General features: G+C 39.9%; 1 protein-coding gene across 3 annotated transcripts in view; it reads left to right on the plus strand.

Moving 5' to 3' along the window:
* The window catches only part of PSD (pleckstrin and Sec7 domain containing), a 711,875-nt gene that overhangs the window by 484,498 nt on the left and 213,121 nt on the right, over window positions 1-14,256 (plus strand). For all 3 annotated transcript variants that reach the window (XM_077454479.1, XM_077454482.1, XM_077454480.1), the window contains one exon: window positions 2,751-2,840. In XM_077454479.1, coding sequence (XP_077310605.1) covers window positions 2,751-2,840 — 90 coding nt within the window. The remainder of the gene's footprint in view (window positions 1-2,750; window positions 2,841-14,256) is intronic.

Genomic DNA, 14,256 nt, shown 5'->3' on the forward strand with positions numbered 1-14,256 from the left:
TCTTGATAGGTATCTTGATAGATAGGAGGAACGACAGGGGCGGCTGAGACCGAGCTCCCCGATCCTTAGCCGAACTGTATTCGGTACTATGCGGGGAGTTGGTCACACTGATAGACCTAAAGTAAAAGCACAGTTTGTACCCAGCAGGAAGAGCAGGTAAAGCACTGCTGATTTTTAAAAGGCTTCATGTATATATGTGTGTATGTGTTATGTGTGTGTTTGCATGTGTTTATATGTGTATGTGTTTATATGTGTGTGCATTTATATATATATATATATATATATATATATATATATATATATATATATATACACAGTGCCTTGCGAAAGTATTCGGCCCCCTTGACCCCTTGAACTTTTCAACCTTTTGCCACATTTCAGGCTTCAAACATAAAGATATAAAATTTTTATTTTTTGTGAAGAATCACCAACAAGTGGGACATAATTGTGAAGTGGAACAAAATCTATTGGATAATTTAAACTTTTTTAGCAAATAAAAAACTGAAAAGTGGTGCGTGCAAAATTATTCAGCCCCTTTACTTTCAGCGCAGCAAACTCACTCCAGAAGTTCAGCGAGGATCTCTGAATATTCCAATGTTGTCCTAAATGACTGATGGTGATAAATAGAATCCACCTGTGTGTAATCAAGTCTCTGTATAAATGCACCTGCTCTGTGATAGTCTCAGGGTTCTGTTGAAAGCGCAGAGAGCATCATGAAGACCAAGGAACACACCAGGCAGGTCCGTAATACTGTTGTGGAGAAGTTTAAAGCCGGATTTGGTTAAAAAAAGATTTCCCAAGCTTTAAACATCCCAAGGAGCACTGTGCAAGTGATCATTTTGAAATGGAAGGAGTATCGGACCACTGCAAATCTACCAAGACCTGGCCGTCCCTCTAAACTTTCAGCTCAGACAAGGAGAAGACTGATCAGAGATGCAGCAAAGAGGCCCATGATCACTCTGGATGAACTGCAGAGAACTACAGCTGAGGTGGGAGAGTCTGTCCATAGGACAACAATCAGTCGTACACTGCACAAATCTGGCCTTTATGGAAGAGTGGCAAGAAGAAAGCCATTTCTCAAAGATATCCATAAAAAGTTCTGTCTAAAGTTTGCCACAAGCCACCTGGGAGACACACCAAACATGTGGAAGAAGGTGCTCTGGTCAGATGAAACCAAAATCAAACTTTTTGCCCACAATGCAAAACGATATGTTTGGCGTAAAAGCAACACAGCTCATCACCCTCAACACACCATCCCCACTGTCAAACATGGTGGTGGCAGCATCATGGTTTGGGCCTGCTTTTCTTCAGCAGGGACAGGGAAGATGGTTAAAATTGAGGGGAAGATGGATGCAGCCAAATACAGGACCATTCTGGATGAAAATCTGTTGGAGTCTGCAAAAGACCTGAAACTGTGACGGAGATTTATCTTCCAACAAGACAATGATCCCAAACATACAGCAAAATCTACAAAGCAATGGTTCACAAATAAACGTATCCAGGTGTTAGAATGGCCAGGTCAAAGTCTAGACCTGAATCCAATTGAGAATATGTGGAAAGAGCTGAAAACTGCTGTTCACAAACGCTCTCCATCCAACCTCACTGAGCTCGAGCTGTTTTGCAAGGAAGAACGGGCAAGAATTTCAGTCTCTCGATGTGAAAGAGACATACCCCAAGTGACTTGCAGCTGTAATCGCAGCAAAAGGTGGCTCTACAAAGTATTAACGCAAGGGGGCCGAATAATTTTGCACGCCCCACTTTTCATTTTTTTATTAGTTAAAAAAGTTTCAAAAATCCAATAGATTTCGTACCACTTCACAATTGTGTCCCACTTGTTGGTGATTCTTCATAAAAAATAAAAATGTTATATCTTTATGTTTGAAGCCTGAAATGTGGCAAAAGGTTGAAAAGTTCAAGGGGGCCGAATACCTTCGCAAGGCACTGTGTGTATATATATATATATATATATATATATATATATGTGTGTGTGTATATATGTATACAGTATATATGTATGTGTGTATATATATATATATATATATATATATATATATATATGTGTGTGTGTGTTTAAATGTATTATGCACATTTAATCCTGACCCCCTATATGTGTACAATCATAACTGATTTTTTTTTTCTTGCTTGTTCAAAGTACCAGCAAAAATGCTATTCCTCTGAAAAGCAACCCATGCTCAGATCGGTTTTCAGAGCCATTTGACAGGCGCTAAAGAGGCAATATGTTGCCTTCTGACCGCCTGTTTTAACCCCTTAAATGCATCATCACTATGCTGCAACTGCATGGAGTGCACACAGTTGCAGAGTGGTTGCAGTGCACCCCATTCACATAGGGGTATACTTCAAGGGTTCCCTGACTGAAAAAAGATTGAGAAACACTGGCATACAGGAACTGATCTTTCCATTTTCCTCCTGCAGCCGCTGAATGCCTGTGGGAGAGAGAGGAGGAGAAGCAGGGGGAAATGGAGAAATCGGTTCCTTTATATGCAGCCATCCACTTGCGACTGCTCCCTGCTTTTCCGCCACCAAGCTCGGAGGAAATAGCCCTGTCCGAGGTTCGGGGGGGGGGGCCTTCATGGTTTCTTGCATCGGAGCCCTGAAGGTTCCAGTTACGCCACTGGCTGTTCTACAACCTTTTCTCTTCCTGTGCTCTGTATTGCTTCTCAAGTGACCAAGCTCCAAATCATCCTACAAATTATTGTGTTCAGTACCCCAATACAATTTTTTTTTTTCAGAACATTGGCAAAAGGATGTCGTGTTCAGAATTCATTGGAAATTTGGAAGGATTAAATGAAGGAAAAGATTTTCCACGGGAGCTTCTCAAGGTGAATCTTTCTCAGATATTTGGAGAGTATTAGGATGTTTATTTGGAAAAAATGTCTTCTAAATGTTCTGACAATTTGTACACCAGTTTTAGCATTAGGTACCAGTCAGGCAATCAAGGAGTTGCAAATTATCTAGTGGTTCTCACAGATTGACCGAAACATAACCTGAACATGGAATAAATGTTTTAGTGTGTGTCAAGCCAAAACATTTTTTTCTTAGTTTTAGTGAGGAAGGGCTAGAACCATTGTCATTGTCTGGTGAAACTGTTGTCAGAAAAACTGATGAAAGTTTTTTCTAATGCAACCCTGGATAGCAGAAAACCCTGACAGAAGTTCTAATCCTTCTTCTCTAGAAACTAGAAAAAGGTTTTGATCTGACACTTATTTTAAGTGAAAAAACTGTACCTTTTCCAATAAAAAAACATAACTATTTGACAAGTAAATTATATATTAGACTGTGTTGCATTGGAGATTGCAGCAACAGTCTTCAAAATAAGTAAAACGCCATTAGTGGAGTAGCTGGTGAACATCTAAGCACCCATCTCTGCTTTACTGGCAAAAGCAACAAATTACCAATCTGATGGCAAATATGCTCCTCATACTGTTTGGTTTTTAAATAAGTTGGGAGGGTTATCTTAAATTTGTGGTTTAAAGGAAACGTTTGATGAGGTAATTAAGGCTGGCTCCCTTTAATAGAACAGAAAAGTCAGACTATATTTTTTGAATTTTTATTGTTAAAGGAAATAAAATGTCTGTGTATTTAAAGTACATTTAAACATATGCATGACAAAGTCCTAGCCCACGTACACACGGTCGGAGATTTTGCCAACCAAATCCGTCGGATTTTGCCCGTCGGATTTAGTCCGACGGATTGTGTCCGAAACTGTTGCATACACACGGTTGGGCCAAGTTGGCGAAAAATCCGATCTTTCAGAACGTGATGACGTAATTTCGTTACGATGGGACTACATTCAGGCTAGTAGCCAATAGCTTTGATGTAGGAATTTGATCTGAGCATGCGTGGCACTTGGTCCGATCAAAATACTCTACACATGATCGGATTAGGTCCGTCCGGCCCAGTTGGTCGGGAAATATTTCCAACATGTTGGAAAATTGGGTCGGACGGAGATTCGGACGGAATCAGTCCGATGCATACCACACACAGTCGGATTATCTGACGACACTGTCCGATAAGACTCATTCCAACAGATTCTCCGACCGTGTGTACAAGGGCTTAGGGCTAGTGTGCCTGAGCTCTTAAGGTCAGCTTGAGATCAAATTGTGTTTTCACTTTTATCCCTTCACAATAAGTCAGTATAAATGCTTGGCGCCTCAAATGCCTGTGTACTCTAGCCCTTGGCTTTCCACATACCTTTACTTGTGAGGTCTGACAACACAGTGGGCCTTGGAGCCAACACAGAACTATCACTACCTTGTGCTCGAAATCTGGGGAGAATATGCAGTACTTTATATTTCTGCAGCCAATCATTATGCCCAGACATTAAAGTGATTGTAAACAATCACCTTGTAAAACAACCCTTTCAGTTTAAAATAGGAATCAAAAGAAGCAAACCGGATTGTTTGCTGTCTCCCTGTAGCCACTAGCCAGGGTTTGGCATGTGGTGGACTGGGTTGATAAATTACTGGGAGGGGCTGGTCATGACCCAGCTGTCTAGGTCCATGTTGGAGCAAATTAGATAATTTATGGAAGGTGGAGGCTCCTTAAGAACCAATTTAAAGACCTAGGCTGCAAGTTGAAGGGAAGGACCTCAAAGGTGATATTCTCAGAAATATTGCCTGTGCCATGCACAACACAAGAAAGGCAGGGGGTGATTAGAGAGCTGATTGCATGGCTAAAGACCTGGTGTAAGGAGGAGGGGTTTGGGTTTTTAGAGCACTGGGCTGACTTTTCATTTGAGTGCAACCTATATGCTATAGATGGTTTGCACCTAAATGGAAGGGGATCTACTGTGCTGGAGGAGAGGATTATGGGAAGGCAGGAGGAGTATTTAACTAGGATTGTGGGGGAGGGTGAATTAGATTATAATGGGGCAGACAGGGGTCAGCCCCTATTGGTGGGTGGAATGGGGAAAGATGGAGGGAGGGCTATGGCAGATGATATGAAGGTTCCTATGTTACAATCAACCATTGGAAATAGTACCATTTGTACTAACATAAAATATATGCAACATACGTTTGCAAAATGTGACAAAGAATTAAAGTGTTTGTCTGCCAAGCAATATAGGTGAGTTGGAAGCTCTGGTGCAAGAGGAGAAATATGATCTAAGTGGTATTGATGAATCTTGGCTTCATTCTTCTCCTGACTGGGCTATTCATATTCCTGGCTGTGCTCTCTTTCGGAAAGACAGGGTAAAACGATGGGGTGGTAGTGTCTGTCTCTATGTGAGAAGTGATCTCAAAGCGAGTGTGAAAGAGGACCTATTTGATGGAGAGTGTGATGAATCTGAAGCATTATGGGTGGAACTGTACATGGGTGTGCGTACTACAAAAGTTTGTCATTGGTGTTTGTTATAGACCTCCTAGTGTTAGGAGGTGGAGGCTCATTGCACAGGTGGAAGTAATGGCACTGCTGGGACAGTTAAAGGGCAAACATTTTTAAAGGTATTATAAGACAATTTTATGGACAGTTTATTGAGGCCTCCAACTAGGAATGACGCTCTGTTAGTTTAACGTCTATAGTTGGAAAGATACTGGAGAGTTTAATAAAAGACCACATAGACAAGTTCTTGCTGGAAAAAAATATTGTAAACAACAGACAGCATGAATTTATGAAAGACAGAAGTTGTCAAACAAACCTGATTTCTTTTTATGAAGAGGAAAGTAAAACCTTGGACAGAGAGGTGGCTGTGAACGGAGTATACCTGGATTTTGCAAAAGCATTTGACACAATTCCCCACACATGGCTAATGTGTAAGGTAAAGTCTACAGACTTGAAAAGATCAATTTGTAAATGGATAGAAAACTGGCTAAAAGACAGAATTCAGAGAGTAGTAATTAATGAATCTTACTCTGAATGGTCTAAGGTCATCAGTGGTGTACCCCAAGGTTCAGTGCTGGGACCCTTACTTTTTAATATCTTTATAACTAATATAGGGTCTGGGATTAAAAGTAACATTTCTGTCTTTGCAGATGACACTAAACTATGCAGTGGAATAACATCCTTACAGGATGTCTCCAATTTACAAACCAACCTCAATGCAATGGTCTAATTGGGCAATTAAGTGGCAAATGATGTTTAATGTTGATAAATGTAAAGTTATGCACTTGGGGGCTAAAAATATGCATGCATCATACATATTAGGGGGAGTACAACTGGGGGAATCAATGGTGGAGAATGATCTGGGGGTTTTGATAGATCATAAGCTCAATAATAGCATGCAATGTCATGCTGCAGTTTCCAAAGCGAGCAAAGTCCTTTCTTGTATAAGCAGGTATGGACTCCGGAGAGAGAGATATTTTGCCCCTGTACAAATTGTTAGTAAGACCTCATCTGGAATATGCAGTTCAGTTTTGGGGACCAGTTCTCAAAAATAATATCTGGGGGAAATGGAGAAAGTGCAGAGAAGGGAAACCAAACTGATAAGAGGCATGGAGGAGCTCAGCTATGAGGAAAGATTAGAGGAACTGAATTTATTCCCTCTTGAGAAGAGGGGATTAAGGTAGGATATGATCAACATGCAAAAATACTTAAATAGTCCATATAATGAACTTGGTGTTGAGTTATTCACTTTAAGGTCATCACAGAGGACAAGTGTGCACTCTTTACGTCTAGAGGAAAAAAGATTTCATCTCCAAATACAGAAAGCTCTCTTGACAGTAAGAGCTATGAAATGTAGAATAGACTTCCTCCATGGGTGATTCTGGCAAGCTCATTAGATTGCTTTAAAAAAGGCAAGAATTCTTTCCTAAATATACATAATATAACTGGGTACTAATATTTATAGGTAAAGTTGATACAAGGGAACTCCGATTGACTCTCGGAGGATCAGGAATTATTTTTTTTCCCCTGCTGTAGCAAATTGGAGCCTGCTTTGCTGGAGTTCTTCGCATTCCTCTGGATCAACTGTGGGTGAAGGATTGTGTATATCGGATTGTATTTTTTATTTTTTTTATTTGGTTAACCTAGATGAACATGTGTCTTTTTTCAACCTAACTATGTAAATGAAAGGAAAAACATTTGTGTATGGATATAAAGAAAAAAATTATAAACACTTTTTCCCCTTTTTTGTAAGTGATCACATTCCCTTTGTTCTCAGCTGCATAAGAGCTGGGGGAGGAGAAGCAACATTACACTGAACTTCAGTGTATGGCTGTGCGGGGGGGGTGTCATGACATGTCACTGGAGAAGAGCAGGCTGCGTTCCCAGCACAGCCAGCAAACTGCCCACCCTATGTTCTCCTATCTAGAGTGGTCAGTTGTTAATAAGAAGGCAGAGGGACTGACTCTCAGCAGATCTTCTCCTTTCTACATAAATATCCACTGTGTACCAACCTGTTGTTTTCCACAAGCCATCAACCTCCCACGTTTCTCGCTCTCTCTCTCCCTCTCCTGATGTAAGGGTTTGAATTAAAAAATAAGAAACCAGTAAAGTTAGCCCAATTTTTTTATGATGTGAAAGATTATGGTCTGCCGAGTAAATTGATACCAATTTGTCATGTCATGCTTTAAAATTGCACACGCTCGTGGAATGGTGACAAACTACGGTACTTAAACATCTCCATAGGTGATGCTTTACAGATTTTTACAGGTTACTTGTTTAGAGTTAAATTATTTCTCTCACTTTAATGATCGCAGTGATAACTCACATATGTGGTTTGAACACTGTTTACATATGTGGGCGCAGCTTGCATATGCGTTCGCTTATGCGTGCGAGAAATTTTTTATTATTTTTACACTTTCCCTTTTACATTTATTTATTTATTTTTTTTAGCACTTTTGTTCCTATTACAAGGAATGTAAGCAGCGGAAACGATTAGGAAACAGAGAGAGAAACCTCTCCCGCTGCCCATAAAAGTAATCTCATGGAGAATCTGCCGCTGGGACCACTTCTATGTAAAAGAGGATTGCCCACTTCTAGCTGCTGCCATAACCCCAGTAACGTTAAAGTAGTGATGTATATCCACGGTGGGTGGTCCGGTAAAGATGAAGTAAAGGCTAACATAAACAAAGGGTGATCCGCAGCTTAGATATCATGGGGTCAATTCACTAAAGTATAAGGGTATCATATTACTCATTTGCATAAATTATTGCATTCGGTAAACTAAGTCCGATTCACAAAAAAAATAAAATAACGTTTATGCGGTATTTACTGGGGAAAAAATGTGCCAGTAAATACTGCATAAAAAGCTCTTAAGTCCAATTCACAAATGAACTAGAACATTAAATATTTTTCAAAATTTACTACCAGGGTTTTGCTGGCGATATCACATGCGGTATTTGTCAATAAACAGCTTGGGGGTTGGGGCACCCCAGGCTGTTTTTTGACAAATAGCTGGTTGCTAAGGACCCTGCCTTTTGTGCCATCATGTGACATAGAGGGGGCAAATCTCCAGGTGACATCACCAGATGGCCGTTCCCCATGGCGATATAAGAAATTTCAGACAGCGGGAGCCAACACAATAGAGGCAGCTAGCTTAGGAGGAAGACTGTGTTTTTTATTTCTAGTGGACAATGAAGATGACTTCAAGGGAGAGAGAAGAGGGAGAGGAAACACCGGAGGGAGAAGACAGCAGAGGGATAAGAAATCATCTGAGAGAGAAATGGGAGAAGAAACACTGGAGGAAAAAAAACAACGGAGAGAGGAGAGGGAGAAGAAACACTGAGGAAGAAGACACGATTTTTATTAAAGGACTCGTCATAAACCATCTCTTGTGTTTTGTAACACTACACCTTTTCTTGTGTATTGGTAGGTGTACAATGTACACCATACTCATTCCCATGGGGGGGTGGGATCTGGGTCCCCCCCCCTTAAAGGTTTCTTCCATATTCCGATAAGCCCCCTGCCCGCAAACCCCCACAACTACCGCCCAGGTTTGTCGGGTAGAGGCCTTTGTCTCCATCAACATAGGGGTAAGTACCCACCCCCCCATGTTGAGGGCATGTGGCCTGGTATGGTTCAAAAGAGGGGCCACTCACTTTCCTGACCTGCCGGGCTGCATGCTTGTATAAGGGCCTGGTATGGATTCTGGGGGGGACCTCGCGCCTTTCTTTTCTTAGCTGTAAGCAGGGAAGCCTGCTGACAGCTGATGAATCATTGGTTGTTAAGGATGTGGCGGCCTGCTTCCCAGCAACCAGCTCAATGCGGTAAATTACTGTATTAACTAATGTGGTAATTACCACTAAATCAAACAAATGCCGCATGCGGTATTTAACCACTACAATACAGGGCACTTTCACTCCCTTCCTTCCCAGCCCAATTTTCAGCTTTTATCATTCTCACAATTTCAATGACAATTGCACGGTCATGCTACGCTGTACCCAAATTAAATTGTTATCATCTTGTTTGCACAAATAGAGCTTTATTTTGGTGCTATTTATTAATGACTCCGTTTTTTATTTTTTTGTGATACAAGTGAAAAAAGAGCGGAAATTTGGAAAAAAAACAATATTTTCTTCTTTCTATTTCAAACGAAATCCAATAAAATCTAATTTTGTCATAAATTTAAGCCAAAATGTATTCTGCTACATGTCTTTGGTAAAAAAAATTTGGTTAAGTGTATAATAATTGGTTTGTGTGATCACGGACATATGTACGCAAATGATCATGTACATGTGTGTGCAGGTGATCACGGACATATGTGTACAGATAATCATTGGAACATGTGATTTTAGTGGGACATATGTGGGGGACATGTTTTTATTATTAGGGACATGTGTTTTTATTATTTGGGGACATGTGTGTTTTGGGGATATGTGTGGGGACATTGTGTTTATACTGTGTGGTGTGTTGTGTGTTTACACTAGGCTGGTGATCAGTGAGTAAAAAGCTGTAAAAAACAGCTCATACTCACTGATCATCAGCCAGCTGCAGCGATCTGCTCTCCTCTCCTCAGCGATGACTTCTGTGTGAGGAGAGGAGGAGCCGATTGCCTAGCAGCCGGCTGTTTGTTTACGTCACATGACGGCTGTGATTGGACATGGCCGTCATGTGATCAGGAGGGCCAATCACAGAGCCCTCCTGCCAATCAGAGATGCGCCGTGTGAGGGTGACACGAGCGCATTGGGTTCGCGCCGCTGCGCGGGCACACGCGTGCGCGATCCCCCTCCTTCTGAAGGACGTTCAGGAACGTCCACTCAGAAGTAGAGAGCTCCCACCCGGCCGTATATGTACATTGGCCGGGTGGGAAGTGGTTAACTACAAATTCTTAGTGAATTGAACACTTGCACAATTGTTACCTCATGCAGTATTTTACAGCATAAGATTAGCCGTTATTTAACTCTTAGTGAATCGGCCCCCCATGTGACTTTACTAAAGGAGATAAAAAGAAGGTATTTACACAGTTATTTTAAGTACTTAAGTATGCAGCATGAGTACAAGGAGGGGGTAGCAGCTTGTTAAACCTCTGGTATACAGTATTAGATTTTACTTCCAATTTTTCCCCTTTGAAGCTATTTGTTGGTTTGACAGTGCGGTTGAGAGCACAATCACGTGTGACAGTTATCATTCACAGCTTGCTTTGAATGTAACTGTTTTGGGAAAGTTGATGGGTTTAGTTCCACTTAAAATCTCTTAGTGGCAATAGATTGAAATCACCAATGTAGACCCAAACTAAAGGATCTAATTGTCACATTCAGAAAGCTTTGGGAACAGACCTTCTCGGCCCATGGCAGAGATGATGAATTCTTGTTCGATAAAGACATGCTTTAGAATATGCATTGATGTTATAATCTGCTGTATTATTGAAAGAACAATTTGAAAAGGTTTAATGGAAAGCACATGATGAGATCTCTCATGTTTACAGTACATATTTGTAAAAATGTCATGGAAAACATGGAAAGGTAAATGTGCTCCATCCGTACAATTTACCTGGATCCACTAAATCATGGGTGGTCTTACTAACTTTTATGCAACATGGCAAAATGTGCCATATTCCTATTACAAGGAATGTTTATATTCCTTGTAATAGGAATAAAAGTAATCCAATTTAAGCCCAAAAAAATAAGCCAAATCGGCGCCGTTATTTTGAATGCAGAGGCCAGGCGTGACGTCATAACATCGCGCCCGGCCTCCGAACCATCTGGTCCGCTGGAAATCTCTATGGTATCATCCAGGGGCCAGCGGATCCTGTGACCGACTCACCGATGGAAGCATTTGCACCCGCACTTCCTGCTATACGAGGCTAGGTGCGCTCCAGTCACTAATGGAGTGCAGAAGAAAGTGAGATATATATATATATACTAGGTAAGACTTCCCTTTTATATACACCAGTGCAGACACTGTGTGGATATTTATGTGGAAATTGGTGGAAACTTTTGTTGATGCCTGTATTCTTACATATGTATATATATAAAGGAAAAAATATGGGAAAAATATATATAAAGAGATATAAATATATAAAAGATATATGCGAAAAACGTTCTTTATATAAAAATAAAAATATAATTTTTTTTTATATATACACCATTTATAGACACTTTGTATTAACTAATTCTTTTCCTCCATTCACTTATATACCACACTATTTATTTATTTATTCAAATATCTATACTATATATATTTTTTTTTATCATTTTTTTTTTACAATAAGTGAGATGGGTGCTGTTGTGTTGTTTTTTTTTTTTTGTGGGTGGAGCTCCATGACCTTCTGACCACATGCTTTACGAAACCTCCATATATATAATGATAGCCTCCAGCGAGGAACCATTGCTTGTTTTGGCTATGAAGAAAGGGGTTCTCCCCTGAAACGTGTCAGCCGTTTACGTTGAGGTATTCGTCAATTCATCTGACATCAGATCTGGATGTGTCGATGTTCGGTGCGATGGATCTATTTGTATTGATTATGCCTTTTATCAATACTCGTTTGTGAGTAGCCATTTTACTATTTGTTCGGTTTTCAATAAAGCTCTATTTATGGTAATGCACTAGGTCAGTGCGCCTTCCTTTTTTTGTTTTGTTTTTCTCCAGTATTTGAATACTCAATGTTCCAAGGAGGGCTTCAAGACCTTTTTTGACACTACCATCTTAAACTCTCAGTATCACACTTCGAAGACCGAGACACCAGAGCGCAGGCGAAGTTGTCTTTTTCTTATCTATATGTTATACACTCTTCAAATGTGCTTTAAAATGCATGGTTTTCCCTTTTATGAACAAGAAAATAATAAAGTTATGCTGGTGGGCTGGTATAATAATGCTATGGGGCTGGTATGAAAGTATTTCCAGGGCTGGTTTTTATTCCCAGTCCGGCCCTGGAGCCTTGTCATTTGCTGGTGTTTGTCCACTGTGTTTTATCAAGCCCAAAGTCAGCGCAGCCCTCTACCAGGAAATTCTAGAGCACTTCATGCTTCCCTCTGCTGACCGGATTTATGGAGATGCTGATTTTATTTTCCAGCAGGACTTGGCACCTGCCCACACTGCCAAAAGTACCAGTACCTGGTTTAATAATCATGGTATCCCTGTGCTTCATTGGCCAGCAAATTCGCCTGACCTAAACCCCCATAGATAATCTGTGAGGTATTGTCAAGAGGAACATGAGACACCAGATCCAACTATGCACATGAGCTGAAAGCCACTATCAAAAAAACCTGGGCTTCCATAACACCTCAGCAGTGCCACAGGCTGATCACCTCCATGCCATGCCCCATTGATGCAATAATTCATAAAAAAGGAGCCCCAGCCAAGTATTGAGTGCATACTATACTGTTCATGGACATACTTTTCAGTAATTTTTTCAAAATTAAAAGAAAGAAATGCTTAAAATATATCACTGTGTGTAACGCATCTATATAAAATGTGAGTTTTACTTTTTTAATTGAATTACTGAAATAAATTAACTTTTTGATGATATTCTAATTTTCTGAGATGCACCTGTATGTACGTATGTGTATATACATGTATATGTATATATATATATATATATATATATATATGTATTGCACGCCTCAAAATACAACAAAAAAAAAGTGTGTTGTTAAACCTAAACTCATAATACATGTGCTAACAATAAAGTGCAAGCGCAAAAAAGTTGATATATATACATAGATGTGTAAATTCATATATAGGAATGTGAATGGAAAGTTCAAAAGCATTGAATTAATGAAGTGTCCAAACAATCAAAAATCCATATGTGCAGCCCACTATATAAAAGTCCCAATAATATCACACAAATAATCCGTGCATAAATGTTAAAATCTTCACCATGTTCAAATATTACCACTGTGTTCAATAACAGATGTACCCTGCACGGTTGGATTCCACTAGTATACCTAGAGGTCATACAGTGCTGACAACTCCATATCAGCAAATATAGTACGCTAGGCAAACTCTGAGTAACAAAAGTGAAAAAACTCCATAGTGTGAAAACTGATAAATGTATTAAAAAAGTAAAAGAACAAATTGCACCGACAAGTTTTCCAATAGAGATTGCATATAATGACTAGAAGCCACAAGTGTACATTCACTGGATATAATCCAAAATTGTTCCAGGGCACTGCCCAACGTGATGATGACTGCCTACCTAGGGAATTTTCTTTTTTGCATAGCATAAAGGATGGTTATAACCCCGGTCAGTTTATTTTGCCATCTGTGTCCCACTGCAGAGATTTAGCCAAAACAGGAAGTGAGAGGCTATCCCTGCAAATTAACCACTTGCAGACCGGACCATTTTGCTGGTCAAAGACCAGACCACTTTTTGCGATTCGGCACTGCGTCGCTTTAAACGACAATTGCGCGGTTGTGCGACGTGGCTCCCAAACAAAATTGACGTCCTTTTTTTCCCACAAATAGAGCTTTCTTTTTGTGGTATTTGATCACCCCTGCGGTTTTTATTTTTTGCGCTATAAACAAAAATAGAGAGACAATTTTGAAAAAAACGCATTATTTTTTACTTTTTGTTATAATAAATATCCCCCAAAAATATATAAAAAAAACATTTTTTTCCCTCAGTTTAGGCCGATACATATTCTTCTACATATTTTTGGTAAAAAAAATCGCAATAAGCGATTATTGATTGGTTTGGGCAAAAGTTATAGCGTTTACAAAATAGGGATAGTTTTATAGCATTTTTATTAATAATTTTTTTTTTTTTACTAGTAATGGCGGCGATCAGCGATTTTTTTTTTTATTGTGACTGCGACATTGTGGGGGACCCATCGGACATTTTTGACACATTTTTGGGACCATTGTCATTTATACAGTAATCACTGCTATATAAATGCAGTGATTCCTGTGTAAATGACA

The sequence above is a fragment of the Lithobates pipiens genome, unplaced genomic scaffold, assembly GCF_037356315.1.
Source record: "Lithobates pipiens isolate NorthernLeopardFrog02 unplaced genomic scaffold, aLitPip1_a1.2 Scaffold_25, whole genome shotgun sequence".
Lineage (NCBI taxonomy): Eukaryota > Metazoa > Chordata > Amphibia > Anura > Ranidae > Lithobates > Lithobates pipiens.